This window comes from Anas acuta, chromosome 14, assembly GCF_963932015.1.
Source record: "Anas acuta chromosome 14, bAnaAcu1.1, whole genome shotgun sequence".
Taxonomy (NCBI): Eukaryota; Metazoa; Chordata; class Aves; order Anseriformes; family Anatidae; genus Anas; species Anas acuta.
This window is the reverse complement of record NC_088992.1, coordinates 11,859,815-11,879,078: the sequence shown is the minus strand read 5'-3', so window position 1 is coordinate 11,879,078 and position 19,264 is coordinate 11,859,815. Positions and strand designations below refer to the sequence as shown.

Sequence of the window (19,264 nt, the reverse complement as noted above, 5' to 3'; positions counted from 1 at the left end):
TATCCTGGTGTGCAGAGAGGGAAGCTGAGGCAGGGAGTTATGAAGATCTGCTTGAGACAAGAGCTAGGACCAGAACTAGGAGGAGAAGCCAGGATTCCCACCTGCTTGCTGTAACCAATTAGGTATGCATCCTATTGAGGTAAAGACAGACATTGTTTTAAAACAAAATTGGCTGTTATCACTCCTCAGCCTGAACACCACACAGAAACACCTGCTTCCAGAAAGAGGTCATTTCTCCAGGCACTATGGTCACTGGATTTCAGGTGCAGGGCTTACAATACTTGCACAGCACTGAGGGGCTGTAGCCCATGGCTAAGGTCTTATCGAAAAAGCCATTTATGTCACTTGGTGCAATATAGTGCCCTTCCCTTGCCCTACAGAGAGAGCATCTCATGGGATATTCAGTAAGGATGCTTTTGCTGGAATTTTAACAGGCAACTGCTTCAGCAGTACCTGTGTGTCTGGAGAAGTGTTACTCTGGCAGGGAAGAAGACACTTAGAAATGAGAAGTCAGCAGGGAGAATCACACAGGTTGGCACATGATGGCTGCTTAAATGTGTTTAAAAGAAATCACACCTTTCTCCTATTTCTGCCAGGCCAAGAACAGGCCCCAGCTTTTGGTGGGCAGAGAGTGCCGGGGAATAGGACCCCAGTCACCAGTCGCGGAAGAGCACTGGGGCCACATTCCTGTCCCCAGCCCCTGTTTGGGCTGGGCTGTGTGGGGGCTGCTGGGGCCTCTGCTCTCTGGAAGGTGGAATGCCTGGCCCTGGTGGCTCAGGATCTCAAGAGCAGATTTTCTTCTCCAGTCTCACTGTGCTGGGTAATAAGCATTTGTCCTTGCAAGCAACACACACCCTTCCCTGCATGACTCCTCCCCGCTTTTACACTGAGGGGTCAAAGCGGGGTGGGGGATGAATTTTCCTTCTCTACTCCTGCCACTGCAGATGTGGCACTGGCTGTCACCCTTCTGAGCTGCTATGGACAAGCCAGCATCGTTCAGACATCCCTTCGGGCATGTGTGACGCAGTGTCTTTTCTGTTGTAGGTAGTGCCGCGCCTGAGCTGACCGCGGGGAGAGAGCCTGCAAGCGCCAGGAGAACAAGCGGAATATGAGTGACTTCCCATTGTCTGTGGCATCCTCCAGCGAGCTGCATTCCTCGGGCTCGCAGCCTGCTGTGCAAGCCTGCAGCGATGGGGACGAACAGCTTGGCCAGCCTCCGGAGCCTGCCAGCAGGAAGGCCAGCCCCCTGGATGATGCCGAGCCCGGCCAAGGAGCAGATGGGGTGCGCCGGGGCTCTGGGGACAAACATCTGGCAGCCTCTGCGGGCGATGGGGAGCAGGGATCAGGGGCAGACACTCCGAGTGATAGTGAAGGCTGTGAGGGGCCAGCACTGGACAACGGCGTGGACGAGGAGCTCGGTGCGGGTGGGGAGGCGGTGAGGCTGCAGCAGCAGGACAGCAGCGTGCCCAGCCCCAGCAGCGTGGATTCCGGGGAGAGGGGATCCCTGGCTCCAGAGGCACGGATCCAGGCCCTTGGCAAGTTGCACTTGCATGGCTTCCTGGGCTCCTCAGAAATGCTGAGCAGCAATGAGGCGGAGGATCAGCTCGGGTGAGTGTGAAGCCATCGTAACACCCGCTTGGCATTGCTTCATGTGTGCCGTTTTCCAGATTTCGTTGGTTTGAGTTCCATTCCTTCCTGTGTAACTCACCAGTTAAAAGAGCTGCAGCTGCTCTCATAGCTAACTGTTTTCACTTTTTCTCTCTGGGCTCCTTTCCCTATTGCAAATGCAGAAAAAATGTGATTAGAGACAGTGGCTGCCCCTGATGCACTAAGGTGAAGGAAAAGGCTTAGAGACCTTAAGTGTGCTGAGGGTGATGACTTTTGGGAGCATCCCACTTACAAGTTACAGATTTAGCTGCAGCAGTTCAGGCAGAGTTTGCTGAGATAGTTTAGGTATCAAAGCAGGGCAAGCGCAATAGCCTGGAGCGGATGGGGAGCCTGGTATGCCCTGAAAGTCCCTGTCAGAATGGCTTGCTCTGGCAGTCCTTGGACTAGCAGATCAAAACTTTGCATCCAAGGACCATGCTGTTAGTAAGAGAGGGCAAGGCACTGATCTTAGGTCCCCACTGCACTTGTGGCTGGTGCTACCAGTGCCTGGGTGACACAAGGATAGCTTGATTTCTGCTTTGGCTCATGAGTGTGCAGCAAGGGGATGGATTGTGCTGCTCCATCTGGGATGTGTGTGATTTAGGATGCTGGGAGGTGAGCAGGGCAGTTGGGAAGTGCTGTGTATTGCTGTGACACTATGGAAGTGCCATGTGGGCTCATTGTGCCTCAGCCCAGGTGACCCCACTAATGCCCCAGAAGCTGTGTGTACGCTTGGAGCCACTGCACCAGGTCTGAATGTCCTGCTGGCTTAGGAGATGGAGCCACCAGCATACACCATGTTCCTAGCTGCTGAAATGACCAGGCAGAGCAGTGGGGCCTGCTGAAGAGTCCCCTTTGCGTCTGCCTGGAGAAACATCACTGCATCAGCCCAGCAGGATCTATTCCTCTCACCAATGGCCTTGTCTACGTACCTTGTTCCCCAACATGAGAGAGATGCCATGAGCAGAGAAGAACAGAAGAGTACCACGGCCTTCTTTGATAGTCCAGGCTAGCAGTGATGATATTGCAGAGAGGAGGCTGAAGGCTATCAAACGGGACTTGAGGGGACTGGTTAGGGGATGATTAGTAGATGGAGCAGGAGTACAGGAGTGGCAGGGCGGGGTACAGAGAAGACACGGAAAGCCCACCTGATAAACATGTGGCTCAGAGGCTGGTGCCAGCACAGATATATATATTTTTTTTTTGACCACAGGGTGCTTTACTCAGCACCTGGCCTGATAACTGCAGATGGGCTCCACCTGTCCCTAAGGGGAAAATGGATACTAGAGCAGGATCTGGCAGGGCTCATTGAGAGGGCTTTAAACTAGGTAAGAAGGGGGAAGTGGAGGAAATAAGTCTCATTAGAGATGTGCCAGGGGAACAATGTCAGGGCCCGGGGAGCAGGCAATGGCCCAGCTGAGTTCTCTATTCTTGGCAAAGTCAGGAGGGGGATCAGTAAGACTGCTACCTTGGACTTCTGAAGGGCAGACTTTGAGCTGCTCAGGACACCGGTTGGCAGAGTCCCTTGGGAGGCAGTTCTGAAGGGCAGAGGAGTCCAGGAAGGCTGGGCACTCCTCAAGAAGGAAATCTTAATGACTCAGGAGCAGACCATCCCCACGTGCCCAAAGACGAGCTGGTGTGGAAGAAGACCAGCCTGGCTGAACAGAGAGTTGTGGCTTGAGCTTAGGAAAAATAAATAAAAAAATGGTTTATGATCTTGGAAAAGAGAGTGGGCCAGTCAGGGGGACTATAAGAATGTTGTAAGGCTGTGCAGGGACAAAATTAGAAAGGTCGAAGCTCATCTGGCACTCAATCTGGCTACTGCTGTTAAAGATAACAGAAAATGTCTTTAAAAGATGTGTAGATGTAGAGCTTAGTGATGTGGTTTAGTGGAGGACTTGTTAGTGTTAGGTCAGAGGTTAGACTAGGTGATCTTGGAGGTCTCTTCCAACCTAGGTGATTCTGTGATTCTTAAGAGGAGAAAGCGTGACAGGAATGGGATGGCCAAAAGGGGCATTTGAATCACCTCCTGGTCTTAGCCTGGTGTAGGCTTCAGGCTGAGCCGTTTGTTGGGAGCACTGTCTGGATCATGGCCAGGAGTGTCAGCAGTGCTGGGAAGCTATACAGCATGTGGGCTGACGACAGGCATCCCTAATCCATTGCGTCTGCAGTGTCGAGCAGGCTTCTCAGTAAAAAGCTGGTTGTCTTACCCAAGGCCCCCAGCATGAAGCAGAAGCACTGTTTCAAGAGGCACAATTGAAGATATTGAAGAGGAAGAAGTCTGAGGCAGGATGCTACTGCCTGATGATGTCCAGAAAGCCTGGGGAATCCACCTCCACACAGGATCCACAAGCTCTGTAAGCTACCCTGCCAAGTCTTGGATGTCTGCAAGTCTCTCTGCTGCAAGGGAATCATATTTGCTTGGTCTGTGGTTCCTTGGCAGAGACTGTGAGTTCAAGACAAAGCCATAAGTGGTCAGTGAATGCTGGTGCAGTCACTGGAACTGCAATTATTTTAAGGTACTGGGGCATGAATTGGGAGAAGTGGCAGGCTAAGGATTGGGGCCTGATGCAACCTGACTGCACTCTGCATGCACTGACCATGATCTTGTGCTGTGAACATATTGACTTGGATAGAAAATAAGTATTCTGGGAAGCTGAATGCGCAGGAGACAAGACACACTATAGCTGGATGCAGAAGGCCATCTGGAAAACCTCAGGGACACAAATGAAATCTGGGAAACCACATATTCTCTGGGATCAGGTTAGCTTGCAGTGTTCAAGCTCTTTTGTACTTTGACCACCACTCCATAGTATGAATGGCAGAAACGCATGGCTGGGCCAAACTCAGCATGGTCCTTCCTTGCTATAGCTAACTGCCTGCTGCACTGGTGTTCATCAGTGAGTGTGGGTCATGAGAAACAAAGCTGGCAGACATACCAGAGCACTGGGAAATTCACTGTCATCCTCCATTGTCTCTGAATTTCCCCAGTCAAGAAGATAAAGCCAAAGCTTTAGTACTTCTACTGCAGTTTGCACTCACTGAATTCTTTTTTCCCCCCTTTCTCATTTATCCCATACCATCCCCTGGATGCCAATATACCATTTGTCGAAATCCCATTTTCTTTCACCTTCTCAGGAGCCCCCAGCACGGGGCTGATCTCAGGGCACTGCTGATCTCAGGGGATTTGCAGCTCTGCAGTCAAACTGGGAGCTTCACTGGTGGTTGATTTTCTCTGATTTCAGCCCCATAAAATCATGCAAAAAGTCAAACTAATAAATCTAGGAATCCCCATATTTGGCTTGTAAGCTGTGCTTAGTACCTGCGGGTTTGTGACTGCTGCCTTTGCCCAGACATTTCCTCACATGTCAATATACAGTCAACAAGCATTTCAAATTTCATTAAACAAAGTTTCAGAAGAACTTTGCAGAAGGCCTGCAGTACACAGGCAAGAAAGTCCTAAGTGCCATCATGTCCTGTGATTGGCCTCCCTACTCCACCAACACAGCAAACTAGGTTCTACTTTATTACAACTAATTAGCCAGTGAGAATTGAAATGTAAACAACTCAGTGCATAAAAATCCAGCACAGTTCAGTTGCAATAATAACCAAGTGCATTGCTCTGCATGCCTTGCCATAAGCAATAAAACAGCATTTCAGAGATGACTGGGAAAAGCAGCACAGGCAATTAGGTACAATGTTACTTCAATAGACAGAAGCTTGTGATTACAATGCAAATAAATATATGGCTCCTTATTTAAGTAAAGCAATTGCCTTCCCCACTGTGTAATACACAACAGTTCCCTGTGGGAGGCTATGTCGTATTCATTCATACAAGTGAGGTCGTACCTTGTATCCCACCCTAGCCCAGCTTTGTTGAATTAAATGCAGGCACTGCTCCTGGGCTGGTCTAAGCTGTGGGATGCCTGTCTTCCCTTGGGGAGGGTCTCTTCTGGGACCGCTCAGGGAGGGATGTGGTGTGTGGGACTTGTGTCTGTTGGTGCTGGCAGGCTCGTCAGCATCCACTGATGCATCCTCTGCCACGGCACCTGCCCTGGTCTCTGCCCTTTGTCCCACACAAGAGACTTGGCTGGGGCATTTGTAGGGACACAGGTCTTCTGACTTTGTTGCCTCCTATAGAAGTTTGGGCTGGAAAAGAAAAGGGGGTAGTTCCAAGAAGTTGCGCAGTGGGTCAAACTGCCAAGATAGGTCTGTAATTCCCACCACTGGCTGCAATTAAGCCTGTAAAATCCTTCATGTTACAGGGGGATAGAATTTCTAAAGTTCCTCCTGCCTTATGGAGGGAGGAGACCTGTTCTCTACACAAAATCATGTCCAGGCTTTGCAGTTCAGCCTTCAGGGATGAATGGATTTGCAAAGGCAAGCAGTTCTGAGGATGAGGAGACCCCAGGCTGCAGTAGTCTGAGGAGCTGATGCTGTCTGTGTCGTTTCTGCTTATGTCTGGTTTGTTGTGTGGCCAGCTCTGGTGATCTGGGTGACAGTGTTTTTAAAGCCCTGAGCTCCTGGAATGAAGAGATTATTTGGCTCTACATATTCAAGTAAGATTTTAGGCCATACAGTTGTAGAGTTAGGTTTGTGAACAGCAGCTCTAAAATCTCAGACATCAGAAATGACTTTTCAAAGGGTGCAAGAACTTGGTTGTCAAAGCCTCACAGGCCTCATGCATGGAGTGTAGGCTGTGCATCGTCTCCCTCCTTGCACTGCCTTTCAGGTGGGCCTGCCCTGCTCCCTGGTGTGCCAGCACTGCCTGTTCCTGCCACAGCTCACCAGGCAGCTGACCTGGCACCCAGAATCGCAGAGGATGAAGGACAGGAAGGAGTATCCACTTCACAGGAACCTGAGCTTCTTGGCTTTCCTGAACATAAGTGCATCAATGAGCATGGAGAGATGTGCCCACACACAGGGAGCACAGGGCAGCCCTTCAGCAAACAGCAGGACTTTCACGGTTTTGGGGTTGCCAGAATCAGAGCACTTGAAGGGAAAGAGAACCTGCAGATTAAATCCATTCTGGCAGTTGGCCCAGTCACAGGTGTCAGGCACCACTGTAACCAGTTCAGAGCTCTGGCTTTTTACTGGGGCTTGACCATGATTGCCCAGGTCCCTGAGATTGCTCATTGTAAAGCTCGACCTTCCTCAGCTCTGGAAACTTGTAATAAAACTGGGATCAAAGCAGGTTATACCACAGAAAGCTCCTAAGGGCCTATAATCACAGAATCTATTTTTGCCTCTTCTCCTGCCCCTTAGCTCCAAGATGAACAGTGCAAGCAATTACTTTGACAGTATTTTCCACATCTTTCCTTTTGGTACAGGTTTGCTGCTGGAAATGCCAAGCTGAGCTGTAGTGAGGACGACAAGGAACATTTTCAATTCAAAGACATCAGGGATGGATTCAGCTCAACCTTTGAGAAGATTGTTGAGTCTGACCTAATGAAGGGCACATACTACAGCAGCTTGGACTCTCTGGACGTCCTCTCTCTCACAGACGAGACAGACAGCTGTGTCAGTTTTGAGGCCCCACTCACACCATTGATCCAGCAACGAGTCAAGGAAAGCCCAGAGCTCTTGGAGCAGAAACTGGTGGCCCACCAGAGAGAAGCCCTTCACCACATGTCTGCTGATAAACAAGAGCAGGCAGCAGTAAAACCAGTGGAAGGGGATTTTGGGAGCCCTCTCAGGCACTCAATTACTAGCAGCAGGTCAGAGAATGTGCTGAGCCGTTTGTCTTTGAAGAATATCCCAAATGGGTTCCATGTGGAAGGTTCAGAGGAAGAAGCGACCAAGATCATTAACTCCATCAGGTAAGGCAGGCCTTGAATTCCTTGGGCAAAGGGAATTATCCTTATCTTACAGGGTCCCAGCCCAGGAGCAAGCCTCAGAGAATGTAATAGAGGTGGAGATGCTTTTTTTTTCTGCTTTCCCCCCCCCCCTTGTGCCTCCTCACATGTGCTGTCATGGTGGAGAGGCCAAACACCCCCAGGACAAACTTTCATCTGGCTGCTCAAAAATCCCATCTGCTCTAAAGGCAGGCAAAGCTGGAGCTGTTCTAGGCAGACCACTGAAATCTGCAAAAGATTACCTTCGTGACAGGTAAGAGTGAGTCACACACACTCCCAAATGTGCTTAAGGTTTCACTTAGGTGACCCTATAGAGGCTTCCCCAGGAGCTCTTCTGCAGACAGTGAGGAGATCAATGGAGATGTCATCCTCTGAGCCAGCAAATAATAAACCCAATCCTCAGCAAATAATCTAACCCTAAAAGCATATCATCTGTTCCTTAAGTTTCCTGAATGTCAGCAGCTCCAAAAAAGCTTGGTATCCCTTAGACATCAACCAGATGGATCTATATTTTTGTCAGTCTCTGTATCCATTCAGGACAACTTTCCATATCAGTGGCAAGAGAGGAACTTTAAAACGGTATTGGGTCTCCCTGTTTTGAATGGATGTGACGTCATTTTTTAGTGAGGAGTCAGTTTCTCTTTCATCTCTTTCCTAAAAGTTTGAAATGAATCTGTACTATTTTGAATGCATCAAAAATGCATTTCTTTTGACCTGAAATGAAAGAGATTTTGTCCAATGTACTGTTCACAAATGTGTTTTCATGCTTTTTGTCTGGGACAAGAAGAAATCAAAATGTGGTATTTTCCACAGGTTTCATCAAATCGTGTTGCTGCTCCTTGAATCTTGTTTCTTGTTTCTGTGTAGCGATGCCAGCTTGAAAGATGCCCTGTCAGACTCTGACTCCGACATGGGCAGCACAGAGCAGCTCGACCAGGGAAGCACGGACACCTTGGCAAATGGCTGCAGGGCAGACAGCGAGGCTGCAAAGAGGCTGGCCAAGCGCCTCTACAACCTTGAAGGGTTCAAGCGCTGTGATGTGGCACGCCAGCTTGGGAAGAAGTAAGTGGGGCTTTGGAGTGCAGCCAGCCTGGCCAATTAGTTGACAGAGATGGCAGCACTGATTCGGGCTATCAGAAACACACCTGTGGTGGGGAGGGTCCATGGGAGCATGGTGAACAGGACAAACACAGAAAGGGACAAGCCTACTGTTTTGAGGCCTTGCTGGTTCATGTCAGGGCTACCTGACATCTTCCCAGTTGAAACTATTCCAAGACCAATGCCCTTGCAATTTGAATCCTACAAGTTGTTTACATGTATTGGGCACTAATTGCCACAAGCTGCAGTTGCTGCCTGCCAGAACAAAGAGCTTCCCGCATTTGAAAGAGGCCCAGCAGGACACCTAAAGCAATCCCCAGGCTGAAGAGTTTTGGATCTTGACCTTCCTGTGTTTAACTGGAGCTCCTGGGAGTGTAGTGGCAATGAGAGTTTGTCTCAGTGGGACAAGACAGAAGCCCTGTAACATCTTTGCCCTGCCATTCCCCAGGGTATTCATGTCTGCACCCCAAAATCTTCTTGCTGCAGTGCCTCCTGAACCAGTCTGTGTAGACAGGGTGAGCCCACAAGGGTTTGATGGAGAGACAGTTGCACAACAGAGGTCCAGGCCCTTCAGCTGGTAGACTGGCATGGGGAAGGCAAAAGGGAAATAGAAGAGTTTATTCAAATGCCAGAGAGGTACAGTGGTTTGTAAAAGACGGGGAAATAGTAACAAACGTAACAGTAACATATGACTTTAGGATGCCAGTGGGTATGAGGGCACCAATCCCCAGAGTATTTCTCCTGGATAAAATACAACGTGTTTCTGTTTCTTTGTATGTTGTTGAAATGCCCTGCTGTCTAGATCAGTGGGACACAATTGTCCCTCTGCAAATACCCAAGCTTCCAATACTGAGAATGGTCTGTAGCTCAGCTTGGTCCTGGGGAGGAAGGAGCCCATGAGTGATCTCCTAGGGAAACTTTTTATATCACCTGACAGCATTTTCATTTGCCTCTTTTGTTCTTGTAGCAGGTACATATTAGATTTCTGCTGCCTCAGGCCTGGCATCTGTCTTTCTTGCAAATCTGCCACACCAGCTCAGCTGTCTGAGTGGGGCGGTTTCAATGAGTCTCTGGGGTGCATCTGAGTGTGCCTCTTCACTTATTTCTGCAGTCCTCCCTCTACCTGTCATCCTCACCTTGGGAAGCTGTTTGGTGATCCACATCTGGGACTTGACACAGCCTTTAAAAGGAAACAACTTGTGTTTTGATCAGCTGAGTTTTTGACACCTGGATCATTTCCTAGCACAAAACCTGGATAGATCGGCAGGCTCTTGGACCAAGCAGGTGGCTTCATGGAGTAGGAAAGGAAGAAGGATGGGAATAGGTATATTTTAAGATGGTCTTGCTCACTTTCTTAAGACAAAGTAGGACCAACCTACGTTTGTGGGAACAGGGTCTAAGTGATGCTCAGGAGGGTTGTTTGTAAAGTAAAAATTTCATTTTTAGGCTTTTCAGCTCCTCTTGACCTTCCCCCCCCTTTTTTTTTTTCTTTGTGAGTATTGGCAATTTTCTCAAAAACAAACCCTCCCAAAATTCGTCATTGTCAAGCAAGTAGACAAGGCTTGATGAACAAGCAAATAGAGGTTGGGTATCTCCAAATAGTTTCTTTCCAGCTGACATGATTATATGATAACTCTAAATCTAGAAATTACCTCAGTCTGTCAAGAGCATGCATTTCAGCAACTGAACTCTACACGGAAAATCCTTGTTGCTGGATTTGTCTGTGTCATCATATCAGCTCTGCTACTACCCCCAATCACATATCTCTTGCTGGACAGAGGTTGACCTGTTTCAGGTGCCACACCACAAGGATGGCAGCACCAAGCACTTACTTGCAAGGTTTCCCAACAGATTGCTGTGCTTGAAAACCCATGCAGGCAGCAAAGGAGCAGGCAGCAGTGTGCAGAGCTGCAGCATTGCAGCACATGGAGAACCAGGGCTCTGTCAGAGTCCCATCAGCCACACAGCCTGGCTACACAGCCTGCTTCCCTCCTGTGGAGATTAGGTGAATTTTACTGAACCAAGCTTTTTATGGAAACTTTTTTTTGATCCAGGTGGCTGTGGCACAATAAGGATCTTGGAAAACAGAGGTGTAGGTCTTGTAGGACAGTGTGGTTCAGTGCAGTAAAACAGCACATGATGCATCCATGTGCAGCCATGCAGGAATGAAACTGGGAGAAAAGGCCAGGACTCCTGTGTCACCCTGGAGGTGGCTTGTGACCCAGACAGGTCAGTAATCACTCCTGGTGCCTGGACCTTCCCAAACCAGGGAGAGGGAGGAAGCATCAGACAGGGTTCTAAGATGAGTGGCCTGTAGAAGGTGTATGTGCCATGCAGCCACCAAACACAGGATGACAGACACGTCTCCATGGGAAACCCCTTGCTGTTCTTGCAGTGATGTTTCTGACATATCTGAGCAGCACTGGTGGGAGTGTCACCCATTCCCATGCGAGAAGCTGGGACAGCACAGAGAGAGGGAAGACAAATCACTGAACAAAGAAACTGGAGCAGGCATCTAAGCCCACCTCAGAGGAGGCCATGGGCTTGCCCTGGCCAGTATTAGAGCTTTGTGTCACAGGCATGCCTAGGGCACGTTGACTTGGTCTGGAGCTCAGGGAAGAGGGGCCCATGGCTAGACAGAGGAGTTTATTGCTTCTGGGGGCTGGTTGCCTTCAGACTGCCCTGAAACACCATCTGGTTCCCTTGGCCGAGTCAGCAATCTCTGCCTGGAGCTTCTCAAAGGAGAGGGAGCAGGTGAGGCACATGGAAAGGTGTGATGGGCTGGGGAGCTGCTGGCACCACAGAAGCTGTCATAGGTCACTGTTTGCTGGGCTGTCTGGGTCCTGAGGGTCGTGAGTCCTGGCCATCAGCAAGACCCAGTGAACTGAAGGTTAGGCAGTGAGCCTGCCAGCCCTCCTGGTCTGCCCTGGTGGAAGAGTGAGGTGAAGGGGAGCTCCCTCCCACCTTCATCCTGCCTGACTACAGATCTAGTTAGGAATGCTCATTAGGGTGTAGCTCCCAGGGTAGGCCACGGAGACACCTCAAGAGCAACTCAGTCCACCCAAGATTTGTGCAGGGCTTTAGATGTGCTGCTGTCTTTTGATTTTAGGCAGCATTGGTCCTTCAAGTTCAGCTTGAGGTTAAGTGGGAGAATGCCTTGTTCTCCCCTGTTGATTGCTCCTGTGCAGCAGTGTGTGACAGTCTGCTGTATGCACAGTGCCCCAGTGCCCGGGGTGCCCAAGCAGATCCCCAGAAGATCTGGCAAAGGGTGTCCAGGCAGAAGGAATCAGAGCTTTTCTTCCATGAGACTGTAGGATCACATTTGTGAGGTGGGAGCTGACCTGTGGAAGGGAGAGCACTGGCTATTTCACAGCACTGGCACAGCCAACGTATGAGGTCTTCTGCAGGCTTAGAGCTGAGAGGATCCCAGAGGAGGCCTAGGCCTTGCTTGGCTCTGTTGGTTCTTTGGGATAAGTGAAGATGTTGTGACATCTCCTTTTGCACGCATGTGGTCATTTTTGGCTTCTCAAATCGCCCTGTTTTGAAGTTCCAGGAGAAGTGCAGAAGTTTCCACAGGAAGCTAGCAGGAATCCACACACTGATTATTGCAGTGCTGCTTCAGACAGACTTACCTGGGCTGGCCATGAGGCCATGTTCTTTCTCAGAGATAGCAATCCCAAATGGTAAGATTGTTTTATGATCATGAGGCCCTGTGTCTTCAGACAACAATGAAATTGTGGCCTGCACATACTTCAGCACTGATACTTATATCCTGCCTCTCAAAACTCGATTTTCATTTTGTGGGGAGAAGGAAAATGAATTATATATGGGCAAGGTTGATCATATTGAATCGTAGAATCATAGAATGGTTTGGGTTGGAAGGGACCTTAGAGATCATCTAGTTCCAAACTCCTTGCTATGGTCAGGGACACCTTCCACTGGATGAGGTTGCTCAAAGCCCCATCCAGCCTGGCCTTGAACACTTCAGGGATGGGGCATCCACAACTTCTATGGGCAGCCTGCGCCAGTGCCTCATCATCCTTCTAGTAAACAGTTTCTTCCTCATATCTAATCCGTAAATCTTTTTTTTTAGTTTAAAGCCATTAATTCTTGTACACTCCCTGACAAAGAATCCTTCCTTGGCTTTCCTGTAGGTAATGGAAGGCCTCTAAGTTCTCCCCAGACCCTTCTCTTCTCCAGGCTGAACAATCCCAACCCCTTCAGCCTGCCTTCATAGGAGAGGTACTCCAGCCCCTTGATCATCTTCATGGTCCTTCTGTTGACTCATTCTAATACGTCCATGTCTTTCTTGTGCTGGGGGACCCAGAGCTGAATGTAGTACTGCAGGTTGGAGCCTGTGAGAGCAGAGCAGAGAGCGAGAATCACCTCCGTCGCCCTGCTCTCCACACTTTTGATACAGCCCAAGGTGCAGTTGGCTTTGTGGGCTGCAAGCCCACACTGCTGGCTCGTGTTGAGTTTATTGTGAACCAATACCCACAGGTCCTTCTCAGGGCTGCACTTGATCCATTCTCTGCCCAGCCTGTATTTGTGCTTGGGATTGCCCTGGCCCAGGTGCAGGACCTTGCACCTGGTTTCGTCAAACTCCATGAGGTTTGCACAGTCCCACCCCTCAAGCCTGTCCAAGGTCCCTCTGGATGGCATCCCTTCCCTCCAGTGTGTCATCCTCACCACACAGCTTGGTGTCATCCACCAACATCAACCAATCCCATTGAATTGAGATCATCTACCATTTTGTGTCATCATTCACTGATCATCCTTGCTCTTCTGCTACCTGAGTTGTGCAGATAGACGAATTTAATATCACCCATTCTGGCTTTAAAAGCAAGAAGTCTCCAAACATCCTTCAAAATCTCCAAGCATCCTCCTTCACCCCTGGAGAAGCACTTAGGGGCTAGTGGGGTCAGAATCTCCACATAGCTCTCCTGCACCCTGGCTGCTCCAGTACCCCAGGAGCATCCATCTGGCATGCAAGCTGGTGTGTCTGAGGGTGGGATTGCAAAGAGATGAAAAGCAAGGTGCTGTGGTGAGAGAGTGAGATGGGAGCCAATGTGGGGTGGAGACCAGGAATTTTGCAGTTGGATTAGGGGACACATCCAGCAATGGGAGAGGACAAGGTAAGAGAGAAGGCACTAGGCATCTTTATGGCCTCCTCCTCAGGCTGTGTATCCCTGGCTGGTTTGGGTGGAGGAGGCTCTGGCTGGCCAGAAGCATGGCAGAGGGGTGCACTGAGGGCAGGTACCCCTCATTCTCAGGTGTCTAAGGCTGGCAGCTGCAGTGCTAGACTGTGGGCATTTCAGGGCCTTTTGGAGGTCTTCCAGCAGCCTTTCAATCTGGGAGAAAGTCCTCCTGGGTCTGGGATCATGTCTGCAGTGTCATACTGGGAGTTTGGGCTGGCCAGGAGGCAGCAATCTGCTGTTCTCTTGTAGACAGTGTCTTCTTCCCTGATGAAAGGGCTGACTACTCCCTCTTTAATTACAGTAACGAATTTAGCAAGTTGGTAGCAGAGGAGTATCTCAGCTTCTTTGACTTCACTGGCCTGACCCTTGACAAAGCACTCAGGTGAGCTGGTCTCTTGGCACTCCCGCGTCCGGGCTGGCCAGAGCAGAGTACTGTGGTGGGTTTCTCCTCTGGGCTTCCCAACTCCACAGAGGCTGTCTGTGCAACAGGAGCAGGGACTGGGGGGAGCTCTAGGTTGTCATTTAATTTTTACTTTGGTGTCACGTTTGGCACAACATACTGCCACCAAAAGTGGTATTTAACAGGAGGGCCCACAACCTGCTTCCCCATGGTGGAGAGCAGCTTTCCCAGGAATCCTGTTTTGTACAAACTCAGAGCAAGTGGGATCAACTTCTGCCCATTGGAATGGACAACCCATCCTGTTGCCATTGGGCCAGAGGTGGGTCAGATCTCAGCTGACAGCATGTTTCCCTGCACAGGTCAGAGCTGGCTCCATAGAAACCCTTTGCACTGCACCTGCAGGGGCCCAGGGGTGCACAGACTGGGGGGAGGACAAAGGCGTTCCTAGCTGCTCTGAGGATCCCCTTTTCACCTCTCTCCTTAGCGTGGTTGCTTCCCAGTAGATTGATCCATGACATCTTTAAGTATCATTTTCTCTTTGCAGGACATTCTTGAAAGCATTCCCACTGATGGGAGAGACGCAGGAGCGGGAGCGGGTGCTGATTCACTTCTCCCGGCGATACTGCCAGTGCAACCCAGAGGAGAGCACTTCTGAAGGTACCACTTTCCTTCCCAAGCTCTGCTGTGGCACTGCTGCACACTCACAGTGCCCCTGTGTCACAGAGCCTGCACATAAAATGAACCATCCACCTCTTGAGTGGCAACCACTGGCCAGACCAGGCTGCAGCTTATTCTTCCTCTGCGGTGCTGCCCTGCTGACCAGCCCTGCCCTGGGAGGCACTGGGAACACCAGGCACTGTACAGACCTCCTCAGGAGAGTCCTGTGTGTCCCCTCAGGGCCTGATGGCCTGAGTGTGGGCTCCCAGTAACAGGGACACACAAGTGCAGGTGAGCTGTGATGAAGGTAAGCTCCTCAGCTGTGACCTGGCTTAGTGGCTGGGCTTCGCCCAGCACCAGGGGAGGGAGGGAATGGTTCTCAGGGGTAGTGAGTTACTGCAGCTGTGGCTTGCAAAGTGGTATTGGCTCAGCCCAAGATCTTGTCCATCGAAAGAGGTACAGCTGAATGGAAGACGCTTCCATACAGATTGAGAAAGACCATTGGCTTGCTATGCACAGGGGTTGCATTCTTTGCTCTTTACAAGTGCAGCAGGGGAAAGCAGAGATGGATAAAATCCTGGGCTCACTGGAACTGTGTATTTTGTTAGCCACTTTCAGAGACCTTCTCCATTTTATTTTTTTTTAAATAGAGATACTTCCTTTTTTTTTTTTTAATGGAAAAGGTCATTTAGAGTACACATGTGCAGGTGCACACATCCAGACCTGAGCACACTCTAGTTCACACTTACATGGATATCTTTGCACATCTGCTTACATGCATCTTGAAATACCCCCATGGGTGGAAATCAGGCTGCTGAGCAGATCTCAGCCAACTTCACAGAAGTTCTGGTTGCTCTTGCTTCACCCTCTCCAGCGTGAAATGTAGCAGCTGGACCTGAGAGATCCTGCTTGTCTCTGTCTTGCAGACTCCCCAAGGAGCAGCAGTGCCTTGGGTCACACAAACTCTCCAGTTCTTCTGCCAGGCTGTTCTCAAAACAGAATGACCTCTTCACTTTTGTCTGTGGTATCTGAATAAACTATAGGCTTACATTTCATTTCCCTATGCTTGCTTTACAAACATTTGTGTGATGTTCTCTCCCACTGATCCAAAAAGGACCTTCCCCTGGGAAGGGTCCTCAACCTGTAGACATTAAGCTGCACGTTAAGCTTTCATGGCTCTTTTCCCAGAAGTGATTTCAGCAGTCATCCCTAGCTGAAATACCCCAAATGCCCAATCCTGACTTCTCTTCACCACCTTCCCCCAGAAGTGATCCCCAACTCTATTGCATCCATCTCCTACCCCTATAGACAAGGGTCTTGGGATCCTTTCTCCCCCTTCTGGTCCTCAGGTATCTGTCACACCCACTGTGTGGACAGATGCATGCACACACCAGCTTAAGCAGAGGCTGAGCTGGAGCATGAGGCAGTCAGATCTCTGACTCCATACACACCCTTCAGCATGAGTGTGTTCAGAGGGCAGAAAACAGTCAAACAATACACAAGCTTTGCCATGGCAACATGAGTTTACATAGGTTCCAATGGAGCTACAATATGACAAGTGTTCAAGAAGAAAAATTAGATAGCAGTTGTCAATGCTGCATGAGAAAGTATCTGCTAATACAAAAAAAGGGTGAACCCAGAAAGCTAAACTCTTCAACAGTGACATGGCAATCAGTGGAGATGTCCCTGCTGCTGGCAGGAACTGCTTTGAAAATATTACAATCCTGAACAGTACAAAACTATTAAGACTAATGAAAAGTGGAACTGAAATGCATCACTGATGCCACTGTCATGACTCATTCATAAACACTTAGTGCCACAGCATTACGTGTGATGGTGGCGGCACATTTCACAAGGCTGGGAAGGACCTCTCTGCAGACCAAATGCAAACTGAATGAGTCCCAAGCAAGACAGATCTGTGCTTAGTGCTGAAAGTGAAAGGGGCTTAAAAATACAATTGTAATCCAATCCAATAAATATGTACAAGGCCTGGAGGGAAGCAAAGTAGCACTTGCAGTTCATGCCTTTTGCAGACACTGGATGTACAGTGATTTGAGGAAACTATTGCAAGCTGATGCTGTTCCTTCAGAATGTAGTTCCTTCTAGTTGTATCTAGATGAAACTGGCACAGGGTCTTCCACCAAAATGAAATTTGAGCCACTACATGTTACTTAGATGTCTAAAGAAGCACGTGTGTCTGTGGTAGTCTGTCAACATAGAACCATGATAAAGCCAAAGCAATTTGGTCTGGAGATGGTCTGGTGGCTGTGAAGATCTTACAGCCTGCCCTTTCAGGGCATTTCTATGTGCTGATTCAATTACTCTTCCACTGATGGAGACAAAACTGTTGCAACAACCAAGGGTTGCTTCAGCCTGCATGACAGGATGCTGCAAATAAGGGTGGCAGAAGCTCTGACTTGCTGACCTCTGAGTGGGGTTGTAGGGCTTTCTTCCAGAGAGTTGTGGCTTGGACACACTGTGGGTGCTCTCCTTTATTGAAAAGGGCCAGATGTCGAACAGTTATATGTATGTGCTATGGCACTGTTTTATCAGAGAGAAAATGTGAGTGTGGCTGAGCCAAGCAACTGCAAGTGAATAGCATGTTTTGGGACATCAGCTCCACCTGGAGGCCACGGAGGGCATGGTCTACCTGACCCAAGCAATGCCGTAAAGCAAAGTGAAAATGTCAGCCCCAAACATCCCTAAGAGAATCCAAAGTACACAGTAGGAAGATATTTTGTTCCAAGCCCAAAGCTGCTTCTTGTGGAAGTGAGGAAGCATCTTTCTTAAGAGGTGATTCTCTCTTGAATGTCAGTGACAGCAAGTCCCTGAAATTACCAGTTCTCAAACAGAAAGATGTGATGTTCCCACAAGAGACCCTTCCTTTCTCAGACTGTGGTTATTACTAGAGAGAAACTAACGTGCTCAGTTACCTTCATCCTAGGCTTGCATGTCTTTGGTTGCCTTTAGTTATCAGTGTTTAGAGCTTGGCCGTGAGCATGAGGTGCTCAGGGTCTGGTCCATGAAGCAGCACACCAAGTCATGCAAAGAGCAGGTTCAGAGGCCAAGGCTATAGTATTTTGGCACTTTGGCCTCTCCCTGGTGCTCCCTAACCACTTTGTGTGGTCCTTGTGTGAACCAGTTCAAGTGCTGGAGTATGAGGCATCTCCCTGCCGTGAGGTGGTGCATGGAGACAGACAAGACTCCTGACCTTAAGCAGCTTAAGGACTCAGCATGGTTTTGAAATAACTAAAGCCACCAGCCCAGCTGGCACAGAACAGGGTGCTGTGCTGTCTCAAATGGAAGGAGAAACTGTGTTTGTTTATTGTCAGAGAGACAAAAATTCTGCACTCTCTTGTAGTAATAATTTTGTTGGAGGACTGAAGAGCTTGCAGACTGCACAGGAACAATGGCTAAAAAAACTCAGGACAAACCTGTGTGGTGACTGTCATCAGCTGGGGGAAACTTGATTAAAGTACTCTGTTTCCCAGAGTCTCTGCTACATTCTGCACTGGTGATGGCACAAAGTGGACATGGGGGAAATAGAGATGGGGTCAGCAAAAAGTCTGATCTTTATAAAGCCATTGACAAAATTGCTTTCAAGCCAATTCCCTGGTGATCATTTCAGGAAAGGGTAAAGTTTTAGAGGAAAAATTGTATCTTTTTTTTTTTGGTATCTTTTTTTTTTTTTTTAAACTACCATGCACAGTTGAAAGAAACAAGCATTTTTTAAGGCCAAAGGCATAGCAAGTAATCTTACTTTTGCAATGGGTGGGCTGCCAAAACAGGGCAAACACTGAAACTCTGTGGAAAGGAGAATAATAATATCTGTCTGACTGTTGTGTTTCAGATGGGATTCATACACTCACCTGTGCCCTGATGCTGCTAAACACAGATCTTCATGGCCATGTAAGTAGTACTTGGAGATGCGTCCTTCCTTCTTTCCCATCTAGTGTAGAGGTCTTTGCCCTTAAGCAGTATGCATTTCTGGAAAATCAAGATAGGGTGGCAGAGGGTACTCTGACCAGATCCAGGGGAAATTGTGGGTGCTGGGGCCAGTCCTGGGGACAGACCTTCTCTTACTGTCACTGCACACTCAAGCCAAAGTCACATCTGATGTCAGTTATCCCACATAGGCACAGGCAATGCAGCTTTCTTTCCAGGGCCTATTTCATACATCAGCCCTGCCACAGAAGCTCTCGTGGAGAAGTCCTCGCCACCAGTTTTTGTGGAGTGGCAAACAGCAGCTCCAATTGTGCTGCTTTTTCTGGTGGTTCAGACATGTGACACTCACCTCATCTGCAAAACTGCTGCAATGGAATGATTAGTTTCTTACAGGACCAGATCTGATCATTCATTCCCAGAACATGAAGCAAATCCCAGCTGTTCCTTTTCCCCAAGACATTACA

At 49.0% G+C, this 19,264-nt stretch overlaps 1 protein-coding gene across 5 annotated transcripts in view; it reads left to right on the top strand.

Annotated features, from left to right (window-relative positions):
- Positions 1-19,264, top strand: part of PSD2 (pleckstrin and Sec7 domain containing 2) — an 84,358-nt gene that overhangs the window by 37,399 nt on the left and 27,695 nt on the right. For 2 of the 5 annotated variants that reach the window (XM_068698675.1, XM_068698679.1), the window contains exons 2-7: positions 1,045-1,608; positions 6,978-7,466; positions 8,370-8,564; positions 14,100-14,180; positions 14,743-14,855; positions 18,706-18,766. In XM_068698675.1, the coding sequence (XP_068554776.1) occupies positions 1,109-1,608; positions 6,978-7,466; positions 8,370-8,564; positions 14,100-14,180; positions 14,743-14,855; positions 18,706-18,766 (1,439 nt within the window). In that variant the 5' untranslated portion in view covers positions 1,045-1,108. The remainder of the gene's footprint in view (positions 1-1,044; positions 1,609-6,977; positions 7,467-8,369; positions 8,565-14,099; positions 14,181-14,742; positions 14,856-18,705; positions 18,767-19,264) is intronic. The other 3 variants (XM_068698676.1, XM_068698677.1, XM_068698678.1) reach the window with 3 other exon arrangements.